This window comes from Acomys minous (genome assembly GCF_964271855.1).
Source record: "Acomys minous genome assembly, chromosome: 12".
NCBI lineage: Eukaryota > Metazoa > Chordata > Mammalia > Rodentia > Muridae > Acomys > Acomys minous.
In genome coordinates this window covers 98,560,332-98,577,540 of record NC_140493.1, presented here as the reverse complement: position 1 = coordinate 98,577,540, position 17,209 = coordinate 98,560,332, and the positions used below count along the sequence as shown (strand labels likewise).

The 17,209-nt window shown below is 48.8% G+C and overlaps 1 protein-coding gene across 5 annotated transcripts in view; it reads left to right on the top strand.

Moving 5' to 3' along the window:
• TEX2 (testis expressed 2) overlaps positions 1–17,209 on the top strand; it is a 120,278-nt gene that overhangs the window by 86,573 nt on the left and 16,496 nt on the right. For all 5 annotated transcript variants that reach the window (XM_084748505.1, XM_084748504.1, XM_084748501.1 and 2 more), the window contains exons 6-8: positions 2,605–2,751; positions 6,863–6,962; positions 16,752–16,884. In XM_084748505.1, coding sequence (XP_084604631.1) covers positions 2,605–2,751; positions 6,863–6,962; positions 16,752–16,884 — 380 coding nt within the window. The remainder of the gene's footprint in view (positions 1–2,604; positions 2,752–6,862; positions 6,963–16,751; positions 16,885–17,209) is intronic.

The following is a 17,209-nucleotide window of genomic DNA, read 5'->3' as shown; positions in this document are numbered from 1 at the left end:
GCGGTGCAATGAATATTCTCCTCACATTTCCCCCTGTAGCCACAGAGCAATATTAGTAGGTGTATGCACATTTATTCTTTCAGCTTTAAATTTTTATGACAGTCTTTGGGAATGCGTTCTGGCAGTCAGTGGAGTCCAGGTTCTGTTCGTAAAGCCCTCCGGGTGCACTGTGGGGTGCTCTGCAGCTCTCGTGTTTGTCTTTGTTCCCTGTGACGAATGTGCTTTAGATACAGGAACTGGTAAAAAAGGAAAAGCAGCCTGCCTGTCAGTTCCTTCAGACATTTAACCATATCATGTGCCACTGCTTTGGACGTCATTGTGAAATGGTCTTTGTTTCTTGCTGCTTTGTGTGTGTCTCTCTGTGTGTGTGTGGCATTTGTTTCCTGTGAAAATGAACATTAGAAGTAAAGATGGATAAAGGGTACGTGCTCCCCCCTGAGAAAGGAAGATGCAGCCTCTTCTACATACCCTACAAGACTAGGAGTGATGTGGGTGTGACGTGGGTGTGGTTTGGCACCCCTTGAGTAGCCTGGGGGCCTTTTTCTTCAGACTTGTGATGTTTCTTCAGAAGTCTGCGCAGTTAATCTGATGGGGCTTAACAACTCCTGCACCTGTCACCCTTGGCCTGACGATGATAGCACAGGTGTGTGTGTTTGGGGGGTAGGTGAGTACGTACATGTGCACATACCTGCACACACATTTGTGGTGTGGTTAAGAAATTACTGATGCCAGTTTCTGTCCTTCCATCCAGATCTTGGTTAATGTCCAAGGACATGGCACCATCAGGAAGTCCACATAGAATTCTCTAGAGTGAGGTAGAACTGGCTCTCCTAAAATGGGAAAGTCAGCATATGTCAATTTTAAACAAGGATGTTTAAATTTTTTTTTTCATGAATGTGCCTGTGTGTCTGTGTGTGGAGTGGCTGTGGAGGCCAGAAGAGGGTGTCAGGTGGTGTTGACGGTGGCTCTGAGCCACCTCTGGGAGCTGAGGCCTAAAGGGCATCCTCAGGAGAGCAGCAAGCGCTCCAGCCCGTTGTCACTGACATCATAAGGAAGATCCTGGAAATCATCTAGATTTGAAGGAGTCTAGAACACATCCTAGACACTGATGTGTTACTGGCGGTGAGCGCCCCACTCCCTAGTTGTCAGAAAGAGAGCTGGCACAGCTGTGGCACGGCATGGGGACTGGGCAGTCTGCTGGCTTCACACCAGGCTCCATGTATGGCTCACACTGATCAGCCCTAAGTCTAAGCTTCAGAACTGTTACTTGACATAAACTGTGGGGGCTCTTACAGCCAGTCAGGCCTTCGAGGTTGGATCTTTGGCACCTAGTGACTTGGGTGCCATGCCACTGGCCTAGGCACATAGGCAGGTGGAGCAGTTGGCTACACAGAGCAGGTCTTGGTGGCACATACACACAGGTGAAAAGTGTGGCCCCTGTGTAGTCATAACATATGTGGAGCCCAGTTTGATCTTTCCTTCTAAGAGCTTGCTTCTCTGTATAAGGCTGTAGTCTAATTCAGATATCTCTGCAAATGTCTGTCACGCCCTCCCTCCTCCTGACAGAGTAAGCAGAGAGCTAGTTAGGCTTCAGTCATGAACTAGGGAGCTCTCATGCCTCAGAAGGACCCCTCTTTCTAGGGTCCTGTGATGTGCAAACTTGGTAATCTAAAGGAGGCTGTTATTGGCCTGTGTGCATCCACAGTCTGCAGCACTGGTGCTGCCACCTCTGTAGGTGCTGAGCCCACCAGACATGCTTGCCATCAAGCCTCTCAGTCCCCTCAGAGCTGCTGCTGCTGCTGCTTCCCCTCCTCCTCCATCCCCACCTCTGACCCACTGTAGGCCAGGTTCCGTAGCCAAGCAACTAGCCCAGGAAATCGGAGACAGATTTGCTCCCCCACTGGTCACAGCGTATGTTTCAGACAGATTGTGTGGGGGCAGAGGGGTGGGCATGAGGGTGCTTGTTGGGCTGGGGTTGGGGCAAACATCTGTCCTGAGAACTGTGTTCTCATCTGGCCTAGCCCTGTGGTTTCTGCCCTCCTCTTCTTCACATGCTGAGAGCGGAGGACTGCGGACACTCCTGGCTCAGCTAAGTTCAGTGTCTCAGAGGTATCATGATGCAAATGTCAGTACTTCTAAGTACCTCAACACTGTCTTGACCTTGTAGGGATCAGGCTGAACTTGAGTCCTGGCCATTGGGAAACTCATTTCCTCCTGGATGAGGATGGGCTTGACACGTGCAGGCTCAAGCCTTAGCTGGGAGAAAGCTGGGCAGGCTTTGATCGCCAGCACAGGGACATCAAGTCGCTTGGGAGGGGAGCTTGGGCGGGGCAGGTTGTCTGAGCAAGCGCTGTGGAGTATCAGCTGGGAGGACTGGCAGAAGCAGAAAGCAGACAAAGAGAAGGTTGCAGCTGTGACAACCAATTTCATTTCTCCTTTTCTCGCTCACCAGCACGATCTAGGACTTGTAATTTATAGGGAAGATGCGCAAGTCACGCGTTCTGTTTCTCCAGGAGGGGCCTCCGAAGGCCTTATGAAAATAAGCACCTGTCTGAGGCTCCAGTTTTCTGACAGCTAATTCCTGTGTCTCCTTTCTTTCTCCAGTTGCCAGAGGCCCCGCCCTCTGAGGAGCAAGAACAGGAAGCCTGGGTGAATGCCTTGCTTGGAAGAATATTTTGGGACTTCTTAGGCGAGAAATACTGGTCTGATGTGGTATCGAAGAAAATCCAGATGAAACTCAGCAAAATTAAGGTATCACCTTTCCCACGAGAGGCCTCTGGTTCCCACCGCTTCACTTCTGGCCGGTCTGTCCCCTCAGGCTGTAAGCGAACACACACCCTGATTTAAGCACACCACACTCCACAGCACATCTGCTGGATTACAAACTGACCTTGATGTGTGACTAAGTACCTGGGGACTGAGTCAGCTGACAGGTCTGAGTTTTCTGCTGTTGCTGTGTCATTACCCTCTCTAGGTGGCCCTCCAGAGCGTGGTTAGGAGAACGGGGACTTATGTCTCTGAGTTAGAGACAGTTTAAACCGTCTGCCTCGTGTCATGGTGGGCCAAGAACCTGGAAAATTTGCACTCCGTAGGACCCTTTCCCAAGCTGCTCTCCTCCCTCAGCCAGGACAGTAAATGCTCGCTCTAGTGTGTCTGCCACTGACCTCTGCCGTGGGCCGGATGTCTCTTTGTGAAGGGCTCTCTTTTTGCTGAAGAAGACTCCTGGTGCTAGGCCAGGCCTGCTTGGATGTGAGTTTAAACTGCCTAAGCATTCCTTGTGATTGCCTAAGGGCATGCTTGCCCACCGGAGACCTGTGGAGCTTCCTGAGAGGCGAGGCGTTGGCCTGCTGAAGACCCAGCCAGGGAAGAGCACTTTGATCCCTAAGTCCTCACTGAGAGTCCCAGGATCAGTAGCTTATATCAGGGTCTCCTTTGAGTCATAGATTCCTTTGAGAAGCAGAAACTCATAGGCCCTTTTTCTAGAAGAATGTACGCTGACATAAAACTTTGCACATGCTATTAGGGAATTCAAGGTCTCCCGGTCAAGAAGACTTTGGACTAAGGTAACTTAGATTTGAAGAAAGAAGTGAACATGAAGTAGCTTCTGTTTGATTTTGGTTCTTTCTCTGGACAAAGAACAGAATGTTTTTCAGCCTTAGTTGAGCTATGGCTAGCTCTAAATCCCTTCCACAGATTAGTCTCTGTCATCCTCAGTTCTGATAAGAAGAGAGGCTGCCTTCTGACCTCAAGAGATTTTTAGAGCAGGGCTTTTGGCAGAGCCCGTTGATAAGTGTCAACCAATTAGTGTCCTCAAGGTGGGTTGAGAGTTGACCGCTGTCCAGGTGCACTGGGGACAGTAATCATCAGTGTCCCTCCTGTTAGGGGATGAGCCGTCAGCAGCCACCCACAGTGCACATGACCTCTTTGTCATCTCAGAGAGAGAGGCTGGAGTCACGTAGGGGGGCAGTCCCTGCTCCTTTCTGGAAGCTGTGCTTCCCTGGAGCAGGAGGAGAGCAGGGCGTGCCTGAGTTCCAGAAGCTTGGAGAGGCTGTTCCATCTCCTCCTAACCAGGAATGGGAGGCCCCCTCCCCCTCATCCCCCCCCCCCATTTCCAAGGAAGCCTAGGGAAGTCTTCCACGTCAGTTGCTCACAAAAGCACTTGCAGTTCACCAGCTTAAGCTCCCTCTGCTGTTTATGGTCAGAGGGACTGTCCGGGAACAAGTAGTTGAGATCCAGCAGTGGCCTAGGTCAGGTGTGGAGGTCTTTGTCCAACTTCATCTACTGGTCTCCCCTCATCCTCACTGACTTCTGATCTGCTGCTCTGTGGCATGCCCTGAACACCAGAAGAGACCCAGGCATAGGGACAGATGGGCAGAAAGATAATGCCACGTTCTGTAATCCCCGATGGCCACTGTTGCATATGATGTTGACTCATGTCAGGCAGAGTACTCAGTCGTGGCTTTAAAGCAAACAGCATTTCTGCCCCAACATCAAGTGAGCTCTTTGTCTTGGCCCCCACTGCTCGCATACATCTTTGGGATGCTCATGCCCACCTGCAGATGCTGATGTTGCGCACCGCCTGATGCCTATCCACAAACAAGAGTATATTCCACATACATGACTGCTCAGTCCCCAGTTGAGTTTACCTAGGAGGGTACGGAACATGTCTTGCTTTCTTCAGCACTTGAAAGAGACTAATCTGGGAGAGAGCTGCTTGGGGAGAGGTGAGTTGTAGATGCATTCGTGGAGATTAGTCTGTAGATGCTTCTTGGGGTAGGTAGACCTAGAGAGCCCTGCTGGCCAGCCCACCCCCGACCCTGGTAATTAGAGGCCACTCGCTGGGTTACCTCCTCAGTGCCAGGTGCCTTCAAGCCCTGCCTTTGTCTCAGAATCTGTCTCAGGTCCTTCCTTTGCCTTTTCAGCAGCCATAGGACTCAGGATAGGGTTAGAGGGAGCTGTGACACCAAAAAGACAAAACAGTTGTGGTGTCAGACACTTGATCCCATAGAAGTGCTGACAGAGGTGACCTGTGTCTTGGCTAGCCTGTGGAATCTCTCAGGCAGGCTCCTGAAACGCTAGGCCTTGGATGACAGTTATAGACAAAAAACAGTGTGGCACATGTGTGGCATACTTGCCTGGCCAAGTGACATTTTATGGGTTGATAGAGATGTCACCCACATTCACACTGATGCTTTTCAAGGTGTGTGTGTCTAAGACAGAGAGCACCAATTCAGACAATCGTGACTGAGGTCTGGACATAGCTCACATGATACCATGTTTGCATACCATGCAGGAAGTCCTGGGTTTAGTCATGGCAGTGCCCACATGTCACTCCAGCATTTGGAAGGTGGAGACAGGAGACTCAGAAACTCAAGGCCATCCTCAGCTGTGGAGTGAGTTTGAGGCCAAATGCAGCAACAACATAAATACCCTCAATTTCTATAATTTAATCTAACATTCAACTAGAAAATATAACTAGGGTAGTTCTAGGAGAAAAGAAATGGACCTGTGAACTACAGAGCTGTGTCGTAGCCAGGCGTTGTGGTGCGTGGCTGTCATCTCAGCACCTAGGAGGCTGCAGCAGGAGGAACCTCATAAACCAAAGCCACCCTGCGCTACACAGTGAGACCCTACCTCAAAAAGAAAGAAAAAAGAAAAAGACACACACAGAGAAAACACTACAATGCCCAGCGTGATGTGAAGCTGGTATTTAAAGGTGACAGAATAGATTAAGAAAATAGGCAGAGATCACTAACTAGCTATTTGAGAAAAATACTGAACCCTTACTTCAAATCTTAGGCTGAGCTGGGTGTGGTGACACATACCTTTAGATCTAGCACTGGATGGTAGAAACAGGCAGATCTCTGTGAGTTCAAACCAGCCAGGAGGGAGTGGGGGGAGAGCACCCTTACACTAAAATAACAAATGACCTGGAGATTAAGAAAAAACAAATCCAGCCTGACAGTGGTGGTGTGCCCAGCACTCAGGAAACAAAGGCAGGCAGATCTTTTGAGTTCAAGTCCAGCCTGGTATACAGAGCAAGTTTCAGGACAGCCAAAACTACTCAGAGAACCCCTGAAAGAAAGAAAGGAAGAAAGAAAGAAAGAAAAGAAAGAGAAAGAAAGAAAGAAAAGAAGAAAAGAAAAGAAAGAGAAAGAAAGAAAAAATACAAATCCTTCCAGAAGAAGTATAGAAAAGTTCATGGTGACTTAGAGATTCTGGAAGGATAGCAGTACTTTTGTGTCATTTCCTGGATGATAAATTCCTGCTGATAGAGTTGGGGATATTAGTCAGACCCAGCAGGAAGCAGATGGCACACTCAGACGAGGAGCCAGGGGAGATGCAGAACCTAAGGCGACCGACCGCAGTCTGCCCAGGCTGGCAGGCAGGGCATAGGGGTGTGGCCCTGCACTGGGGGCAAAGGTGGAGTGGCAAGCAGTTGACCAGTCCTCTGCCAGGAGAGCTGTGAGCAGAGAGCTGCCTGTCTAGAAGGAGCTCTGACCTTCACTGGAGTGTGAAGACAGATGCTAACTCTCCCTGCACTGCCCCTCCCATGGCCCCTGGTGTGCCCTGATGACCAGATGTAGCCTGAAGCTAGAGAAAGCTCCAACACAGACTCCACAGGCACAGACCTGCATTTGTCATCCCTGACTGAGTCCACACCTCTGTCCCCATCCCTGCCTTATGAGATTAGAGTATTTGTCTGCTTTTGTGTTTCTGCCTCTCTGGTTTGTACATAGAGATGTGACCCAGCACCTTCACTAGTCTCTCCTCAGACAGTATGTACGTGGATCTCTAGTGACCTGAGTGACGTTACCAGCTTACTGATGTGTCTCATTCCCTGTTTGTTTCTTTTCTCCAGCTCCCCTACTTTATGAATGAGCTAACACTGACAGAACTTGACATGGGTGTGGCTGTGCCAAAAATCCTTCAGGCCTTCAAGCCTTATGTTGATCACCAAGGTAACTCTTAGTTGACTAGAGAGGACTTGACCATTTATTCAAGGGTGTTGAAATGTTTCTCTTGCTGTAGTTTTGACACCAAGGCTTGTGCTTAGAAGCCGAGTCCTACTCTCCTTATTCATGTGGAGTGGAGTGTGTGTGTGTGTGTGTGTGTGTGTGATGGGAGAGGGAGAGAGAGGGAGAAGCAGCTGGGGGCTGGCAAGGGATGTGCATGTGGAGGTAAGAGGACAGCTCTATGGAGTCAGTTCTCTCCCTTACCTTACCTTTAAAGGGGTTTCGGGGCTTGAACTTGGATCATTCGTCTTGCGTGGCAAGAACATTTACCCCCTGAGCCATCTCACCAGCCATTTTAGGTTCTTTTGAATTTGTTGTTGTGTCATTGTTGTTGAGAAAGTCTTGCTGTGTAGCTCAGGCTGCCCTTGGACCTTACTCTACAGCCCAGTCTGACTTTGAACTCATGACCTTCCTGCCTCAGCCTCCCTAGCACAGACCCGGGCCACTACATCCTACAAGTGACTTTTGTTTATAACAGTCACAGTAGGAAACTGATTGGCAGTCGCTGTAGGTTCCTTCTCCTAGCCCGAGTCTTCCAGTCTGTTACATGGTCTTTTCCAGCCCCAAGACACCTCAAGCCAGTTTCTGGGGCCCGAGTTTCTGTGTGAGTTGTAGCCCTTGCCAGAGTACAAGGCGGTGGGCTAGGTTTTTGCCTGCACTCTCCTCTCATGGGCCCCACGTGCCCATCCTCCTTGGCCCTGGTTCCTTGAGAGTCGCTGCTCTCTTCTCTCACTCACACCACAGCCTCTCCTGCCTCGTCTTCTAAGTTATAAAAGCTTTACATTTTCAAAGGCAGTTTTTCAGGAGCAAGCCTGTCTGCTGGAGCATAGCTCTTGCTTGGACTTGAGGTTTTAGGCACGCCATGGACACAGTATTTATGCCTAGTCTTGTGGATGGAGAGAGAACAGAATTGACCAGAATGTGGAAGAAATGTAAATAATGGGGGTGATCACTGATTTCCATGTTCTTTTATAACATGTAGCGTCAAAGGGCATCGACAGGTGTGGGATGGTGTGCAGGAGTTAGTAAAACATAAAAGGTGAGTGAGCCATGGGAACAGAAAGCTGTTGGCACACAGGGTCACCTCACCAGTTCCCTCCCTCCTCCTCCTTTCCTTCCTCCTTCCTTTTTGAGACAGGGTCTAGCTAGGTGGCCCAGCTAAGCAAACTGTCCTCCTGACTCAGTCTTCCAAGCGCTGAGGTTACAGGCATGTGCACTCTGCCCGCAGCTCACGGTTTTAGTTCTCCCTTATCAAGGAACCTCTTTGCCTTGGACAGTGTTTGACATTGTCCTGTGGTGGCCCAGAAGCAGAGCCAGGGGAGTAGACACGGCTTTTCTGGAGAATGATATGTGTTTTGAAGTCAGTGCTTTGTAGAATTTGTAAGGTTAGAACACCTCTATTTGCTGTTGAATCACATTTAGTGAAATAATTTTTCCGCTGTTACACAACATGAAGCGAGTGTCCGCTGATTACACTTAGCAGCTCTGTGCATCCCTATAGCAGGGTTTGAGCGGACAGGGCATACACACTGATCTCTGAGAAAGACACAAGTCCACCGTAACCCTGAATTCCGTCTGCACCTCCATCAATCTGAGTACTGCTGGGGCCAGTCAGATACACAGAGAAAAAAGCTAGAAGAGATTTAGACTCTGCAAGCAGTGTGCTCTCTTTCTAACCCGGAACTAGGTTGTTTGTTATACCCACCCCCACCCCCAGTACAGTGTGGTGCACAGTATTAAGAGGTGTGCTGCCCCTAGGCTAGCTGTGTAGCTGGGATCTTTGCCCCATCACAGCTCAAAAGCAGGGGTCTCCTCTGACCCATGGCTCTCAGCTGCCCTTTGCTCTTTGTGTCTTCAGGGACTGACTAGTAACAAGCTGTGAATTCATCGGCTAACTCAAACCTAACTCAGCCTCCTGATACTAGAGATGCCTGTTGGTTTTCCACATGCTCTCAGATCGCAGCACTGCCCTTTCCTGGGTTAATAGAAGCATCTAAGGAAAGGGGCCCTAGGCAGGGCACAGCATGCTCTGCCGCATCCAAGAGTGTCCTTGTGGCTTTGAACTGTACCGCAGACCCAGGACTGTGTTGGTCAGCCTTTGAGGATAATTGGAGACCTGAGTCTTGGGCTTCTTTCCTGTTTTTCAGAGCTGGGGTGAGACATTTCAGCTCTGCAGATCAAAGTCTTGCCGGTTTTAATCCACTTGAAGCTTATTTAACTCCTTTCAGGGCGAAGTGTAGAGTTCTGCCTGCTTATATAACAGGAAGAAGACATTACCAAAGAAAGGGGCTGAAGAACCATAACACCTGTGCATTATTTGAATTTAATTAAATCAGGTTTTTCCAGGCTTTTGAAGGATGCCTATATGATGCTAAAACAACAATAACAATGACATGCAACTGTCACTGATGGCAGCTCCTCTCGCCCACCCCCAGCTCCATTCCCGTTGTGTAAACAGTAGAGTATGCTTAACCCAGTCCTGTTAATAAGTGACAGAATCTCACAGGACTGCTGGCCTCTGTGCGGTCCACTAGTGACCAGGAGTCTTCATGCAGTGTGTGACAGTGTGAGTTGGAGGTTTTGGATTCCACTGCCCTCGGGGAGAACCTTCCCTTTTAGGAAAATTAAACGCTGGGGCAACTTGCTAAAGCTGACCACAGGTGAAAATGAGAGCTCACTTGCTCTTGCCTGGGAAATGCCTGGGAACTGAGGGGAGGCTTTTAAATAGCCCACCTCCTGTGAGACTCCTGTGCCCCTTTGAAAAGTCCTTCCTGGAGGCTGGAAAGATGGCTGTGCACTCAAGAGCCCTTGCTGTTCTTCCAGAGGACCACGTCTGTCTCTAACTCCAGATGCAGGGGATCCAATGCCATCTTCTGACCTCTGTGAACCCTGCACGCACACGGTACACAGAAAAAAGTGCAGGCAAAGTACACATACACGTAAAATAATAAAATAAGGGCTGGAGAGATGGCTCAGAGGTTAAGAGCACTGGCTGTTCTTCCAGAGGCCCTGAGTTCAATTCCCAGCAACCACATGGTGGCTCACAACCATCTATAATGAGATCTCGTGCCTTCTTCTGACATGCAGGTGAAACACTGTATACATAAATAAATAAATCTTTTTAAAAAATAATAAAATTACAGTAATTTGAAAAAGAAAAGATTAAAAAGGAAAGAAGATTATCTTCTGGTTCATGTGGGCCATTCAGGCTGCTTGGATTATCCTGCCTTGGCTATGCACTTTTAAATTCTAACATAAGATCTCTCTATGTAGCCCTAGCTGGTCTAGAACTTGCCATGTAGAGCAGGCTAGCCTCAAGCATGCAGCAGCCCTCCTAGCTCTGTCTCCCAAGTTCTGGGATTGTTGACAGACTGCACCATGCCCAGCATGTCCCTCAGTTTTGAAGGAATGCAGAAAGTGGTTGCCAGTGGCGTCCATAGACTGAGATAGCTGAGCTCATAAACCCATAGCCTCAGAGAAGTTTCTGAACCTCTTTGCTTCCTCACCTCCCACACGGAGACTCTCATGAGTGAACACACCAAAGGCAGTGGGAACCACACATGGTGGTGGTGGTATCTCACTAATACCATTGCTGTCCTCGATGGTGCTACTGGAAAGCTTAGGATGTAGGCCTAGGTGGCTGTGTTGTAAGAAGAAAAAGCAGTTTGCAGCTGGGTGCAGTGGCACGGGCAGTCTCAGCACTTGGAGACTGCCAGGAGACAGGAAATCACCGTGAGTTCAAAGACAATTTGGGCTACATAGTCCCAGGCCAGGCTGTGCTACAGAGTGAGACTTTCCCTCAAGAATAAAGAGAAGCCGGGAGTGGTGCTACACACACCTGTAGTCCCAGCACTCAGAGAGGCGAGGCAGGTGGATCTCTGTGAGTTCAAGGCCAGCCTGGTCTACATAGAGAGTCAAGGACAGCTAAGGCTACACAGAGAAACCGCCCCCCCCCCAAATAATAGAAAGTGGGTAAGAGCAAGAGCTGCTCTTGCAGAGGGCCAGGGTTCAATTCTCAGCATCCACATGATGGCTTACAACTGTCTGTGACTGAGTTGCATGGGACCCAATACTCTGTTCTTCCTTCACAGACAGCATGCACACACATGGTGCACAGACATACCTGCAGCCAAAATTCTCATACATATATTTATTTTATGTTTATCAATGTTTTGACTACATGTATGTCTATGCATGGTGTATGTGCAGTACCTACACAGGTCAAAAGAGGGCATCATATCCTCTTGGATCTGAAGTTACAGACAGTTGTGAGCTACCATGTAGGTGCGGGGAATCGAACCCAGGTCCTCTGGAAGAGCAGCCAGTGCTCTTAACCACTGACCCATCTCTCCAGCCCCTTTTAAACAATTTTTTAAAAAGGAGTGAGATATTGGGGTTTAAATTGTTTCAACCTTGGCAAGATAGTGCTTTATGTCAGAGAACAGTTGTGACGTAGGAAGAGCTAGCAGTGATATTGTCATAAAAGTCACATCCAGAGTCAAGAGATTGCAGAGGTTCTCTGGTATCTGAGAGCAGATGGCACCAGCGTGCTTGCCAGGAACAAAACCGTCACTGGGATGGTCTAATGCAACCCTGGTGTGTGACCTCGCTAACCTGCGATCGGATGCTTCTCTTCAAGCTTTGTTCTCTGTGGGCAGGATGTTCACTTTGAGAGGGAAAAGTCAGAGCGGGGGGCTTGAGGCCAGCTCCATGAGCAGGGCCCGTGGGGACCCTCACTCCCTTCTGCTGTCACCGTCATCTTGACCCACCCTGAGCCAACGAGGAAGAGTCTTAATGCGGAATTACATAGATCAGGGATTACCCTGCTTACTAATTGGGGTAGGAAGACCCACCCCGAATGTGGACGGCACTGTCCCCTCGGGCTGGGCCCTGGACTGTGTGAGCGTAGAGAAGCTAGCTCAGTACTGATTGAGCAGTCCAGGACACACGCTTGTGTTCTTCCTGCTCCCGCCTGGGTGTGATGCTCTGGGTTCCCTCCTTGGCTTCCTCACAGAGACAGGCTGTAGTATGGGACTGGAAGCCAGATGAACCTTTTCTTCCCCAGCTTGCTTTTTCTCAGGGTATTTGTAACAGCACCAGAAATGAAGCCAGAACACCTTCCAAGAAGCAGGGGCCCCGTCGACCCAGCCCAGAGTCAAGACCACCGCCTCTCACAGTACAAGGTGGAGCTGCAGTTGTGGGGCCACATGCTTTCAGTGGCCATAGTGGGACAGTTACTGAGGCCCTGGGGTTTGCCAAGGAGAAATGCGGTAAAGGCAAACGCACACCACATACCCCTCCATTCTGGGCCGCATCCCCTACCCCTGTCCCCATGTGCGCCTCTGAGGACGCACAGCCATTTGTTTCCGCTTTACATTGGTCTGAGTTGAACTCAGCCGGTTGAGGCCATTTTTATTGAGGCCATTTTTATTCCTTCCCCCCCCCCCTGATTTTTTGAGATAGGGTCTCATGTAGTTCAGGCTGCCCTCAGCTCACTGCCTCTGCCTTCCTAGTGCTGGGATTACAGGTATGTCATATACCTGGTGCCTATCTTTATCCTGTGCATGTGGGCATGGATGTGGCGTCCAGAGGCTGATGTCGTGTATCTTCCTCAAATACTTCCTTTCTATCTTATTTGAATCTGGAGCTTATTGAATCTGGAGCACACAGCTCAACTAGACTCCTGGACAGCAAGCTCAGGAAGTCTCCCCCTCCCAGCACCGGGATTACAGGCACATTACCCAGACTTATACCTGTGTGCTTGAGAGGCAGTCAGTCCTCGCTCATGCCTGTACAGCAGGAGACTTACTGAGCATCATCTCCCCAGCCCCATCTTTATTCCTAACCACGTACTTCCTGAAGACAGGGTTCCTTTCAGGGTCTGTCAGTTGATATGGGCTCGTATCCCTAAGGGCTCAGTGGCACTTTTGGGGAGTGAGCTGTCTTTTCTTTGTGGCACCCTGAGCTATTGGTTGAGCCTTGTACAAAGATCCTCTCAAGTTTGTCATGTTCATTGTCATCTTGTTGATGTTGTTTCATCCTTGAGCACTGCTGGAATGACACTGTATAGCTGTCTGTGCTCAGGCTAAGGTGCCACCTGTGGAACAGTGTCTGTCCCCTCCTTGCCGTCATCACCATATCCATACATTCTCCCAAGCGAGAGACAGGCTCCCTATGTGCTGTTCGCTTCCTCTGGTGGCCTTGCAAGCCGGGGCCTGGGACATAACGACAGGCTTAGGTCTCTGCTCTACTGTCCATGCTCTCGGGTTTTCAGGGTGCTCCTTGCCTGCCTAGATACTGTCATAGAAACTTTTTTTTTTTCATTGTAATGGTGAGTAGTCTCCCAATCCATATTTATTTGAAGTTCCTATGTTTTTAAGTTCTCAGCCCATTCTTGACGCCATCTTAGGTTGCAAGTGGACCTTAAGAAACGTAGTAAATGCTGTGAGACCAGACTGTGGACCAGAAATGCAGTTGAGGAGCTAGAGTGCTTGCCTAGTGTGCATGAAGCCCTGGCCTTGACCCCCAGCGCTCCATGAGCTGAGAGCGGAGGTGTCTGCATGTAACTCCAGTGTTTGGGGGATGGAGGCAGGAGACTCAGAAGTGCAGGGTCACTCTTAACTACTTAAACAACTCTGAGGCCATCCTGGAACACACCACACCCTGCATCAAACAACAACAACAACATAGAAATAAAACTCAGCAAACCCACCAGAAATATCTGATCATGTCTAGGCCTCATCCTGAGAGAGGTTTCTGGTTATCTTTTCCAGCCTTCTCCCCAGAACAAGAAAGGATGGCCAGGGTGTGCTAGCTGCTGGCTGCATCCAGTCCTCCCTACAAGGAGAACAGAGTCCTCTGTGTGTAGGTGAGACCTCTCTCCACTGCTCAAGAAGTTGCAGTGAAACTCGAGCCCCAAGCCTTTCACTTGGCCTTCCTGGCAGTGGGGGGTAGGCTGTATCCCATGTGTGACTGGGGCCCGAACCAGCCTGAGTCCATAGTGCTTGTTATTGTTGTTTGGACTCAGTTCAGAGCACTTCAGTTCCCAGGAGCCACATCGCGTGGCTGCAAATGGCTGCCCTTATGTACTGGTCCCTTCCAGAGGACCTGAGTTTGTGAATGCCAGGACCCGTGTTTGGTTGGCTCACAACCCCATCTCTAGGCCCTCTTCTGGCCCTTGCCGGCATTTGCACACACACACCCATTTGTAACACTTGCACACACACCCATATGTACATACTTTTTAAAAATAATAAATTTTTGAGAAAGAAAAACAACACAACCTCCCATATTGGAAGGAGTAAAGTTTTGATACCTTTAATATGGCAGCTTTCAGAGACAATTCATGCCATTAATATTATTTGGAAACCTGGCTAGGATTTCCAGAAGGGATTATTATGTCCTTTTTATATTGAGTTAAAATTCATATGTAGCCCTTTGCACTAATCCCTTTCTCCTGGAAGTGATTAAGGACTAGATGTCTCTGCTGAAGCAGATGTGCCTTTTATTTCCACAGTAACAGTATTTTGAAGAGTAAGCTAACTAATGATGTTTTAACTGCTTACTGTAAGCTAGAAGTGAAGCCATTTTTCCCCCGCAAAGAAGATAATCACACTTGACCTGTGTGCCACTTAATTAAACCCAGTCATCCGTGGAGAATAATCACACTCAGTATCAGGAAGTATCTGTTGAAAACAAAATAAGAATTATTCTGCCTTTAGTGAAGAATCGCACCATTAGTGCTTTGTAAGCTTGGGCGGTGCTTTTATCTCGGGGTAGCCATGTGGGGAGGGGCTGTTTACCACAATGGACTGAAAATGCAGCTATATATGAAGAATGGTTTGAGAGTTTCCTGTTTCCTGTTACATATTGTCACTTATGAGGATCTATAAAAAATTTATTAGCATTTAAATAGCCACTTGAAGGATTGCATTTTGGTTAAAAATCCATGAGGTCTTAAGGAGTTCTAAGAATTAAAAGCATCTCATGTGGCCTTACCTGGCATGCCGTCCCCTCCTGTGGTGGCAGAGGGTGGCGAGGCAATCTGTACACTGGAGATGCTGCTCCAGTGCTGGCTGTCCTGGTGACAGGGCATATAAGTTCATTGGCAGCCGTATCCCTGTATCCCTCTGAGGACTAAATTCTTAAACACTGGCATCAGGTAGTTCTCCGGATTGACCTAGGTACTCATTGGGTAATTTCCAGAAACAAAAGGATCCTAAAAATATAAAAATTGGGGTCTGGAGGCATGACTCAGTGGGAAAGAGCACTTGTTGTCTTGCCAAGGACCTGGGTTCCATTCCCAGCACCCACACAGTGGCTTACAGCATTCATGATGCCAGCTCCAGGGGCTCCAGCGCCCTCTCTGACATTCTCTGGCACCAGGCATACCCATGATGCACATATATATTATGCAAAACACTTATACAAATAAAATAAACCTTTTTAAAATTATGTATAGTGTTCTGCCTGTATGTAGCACCTGCAGGCCAGAAGAGGGCACCAGATCTCATTATAGATGGTTGTACGACACCATCTGGTTGCTGGGAATTGAACTCAGGACCTCTGGAAGAGCAGTCAGTGCTCTTAGCCTCTGAGCCATCCATCTCTCCTGTCTTAGATATTTCAGAGGCTAAGAGTACTGTCTGCTCTTCAAGAGGTCATAAGTTCAATTCCCAGCAACCACATGGTGGCTCACAACAAGCTACAATGAGATCTGATGCCCTCTTCTGGCCTGCAGGTGTACATGCAGCAGATCACTGTATACATAATAAATTAAATCTTCTTTTTAAAAATCTGTCTTGAACAACCAAAAAAAATTTAGTCGTGTGTGTGTGTGTGTGTGTGTGTGTGAGAGAGAGAGAGAGAGAGAGAGAGAGAGAGAGAGAGAGAGAGAATGAGAGAGAGAAAAGGAAACTAATGAATTTATTGGGCTTTTAAACTATTTTTTTTAATTTATTATTTGCAGGGAGGTGGGGAGGGTAGGGTGGGGCTTGTGCATGTGGAGGTTGGAGGACAACTTGTAGAAGGAAGTCAGTTCTCTTCCTTTACCTTGTGGGTCCCAGGCATCAAACTCAAGTCATTAGGCTTGGTAGGGGGACCTTCACTGGCTTATTGGGCATAGGTGAGTAAGTTTACAGGAGCATGAGTGACCCCCAAACAGCTGCATAACTCCGAAGCCCCAGCCCATTAATGACTGCATCATGGAAACTGTCTTCCGGATTTGCTCAGCGCCCAGTGACATGCTTCTGGGCATGTGTGGAGAAGCCAGGTGGGGGCGGGGAGTGGGGAGGGGAGAGAGAGGGAGAGAGAGTCCTTGCAGAGCTGCCTGCTGTGCTGGCCATTAGTCTTCGCTCGCAGAGCACCCTCACCTCCCGTCTCTGTTGTCAGCACAAGGCACATGCGCAATTTAGGTTCATGCCAACTTAAGAACCTTGAAATTATTTGTATTTATGTGCATGAGGTTTTGCCTACGTGTACGTGTGCGTACCACATGCATGCCCACTGTCCTCAGAGGGGAGAAGAAGGTGTCAGATCCCCAAAACTGGAGTTAGGAAAGACGGTGCTGGGAACTGAACTCAGTTCTTCTGCAGAGCAGCTAGTGCTCTTTACTATGGAACTAACCTTCTAGTCCTGAAAATGCAAGTTTTCTACTGTAGTTTAGACTCTTAAGGGGCACCAAAAAAAAAGAAAAGAAAAGAAAAGAAAACTTTTTTTTAAAAACTGTTTCTCTAGGACTCTGGATCGATCTGGAAATGTCTTACAACGGGTCCTTTCTGATGACTCTTGAGACCAAAATGAACCTGACCAAACTAGGTAAAGAGCCTCTTGTTGACGCCCTGAAGGTTGGAGAAATTGGCAGAGAAGGGTAAGCAGCTATATATGAATTTACTAACCAACCCTGGGGGCCCAGTCTCTCCTGCAGCCTGTGGGAAGCAGGTCGGGGTGTCGGGGTGTAGGAGCCCCTGCATGGCCAGCAGGCCCGGTGTCAGCGCTTCTAGTCACAGAGTGAGCTTTACACCCAGGAACTGCTGTAGCAGCACACGGCGCTTGCTGGTGTCAGCACTGGCAGGGGTGACACTGTCTCAATTACCCAGAAAGCATCCCTGGCGCAGGCCAGCAGGAGAGATGCCTCTGAGCAAAAACTGTTCCGTGAATCCTTACCTCGAGTCCTGCTTCGGCTCCCAGTCACA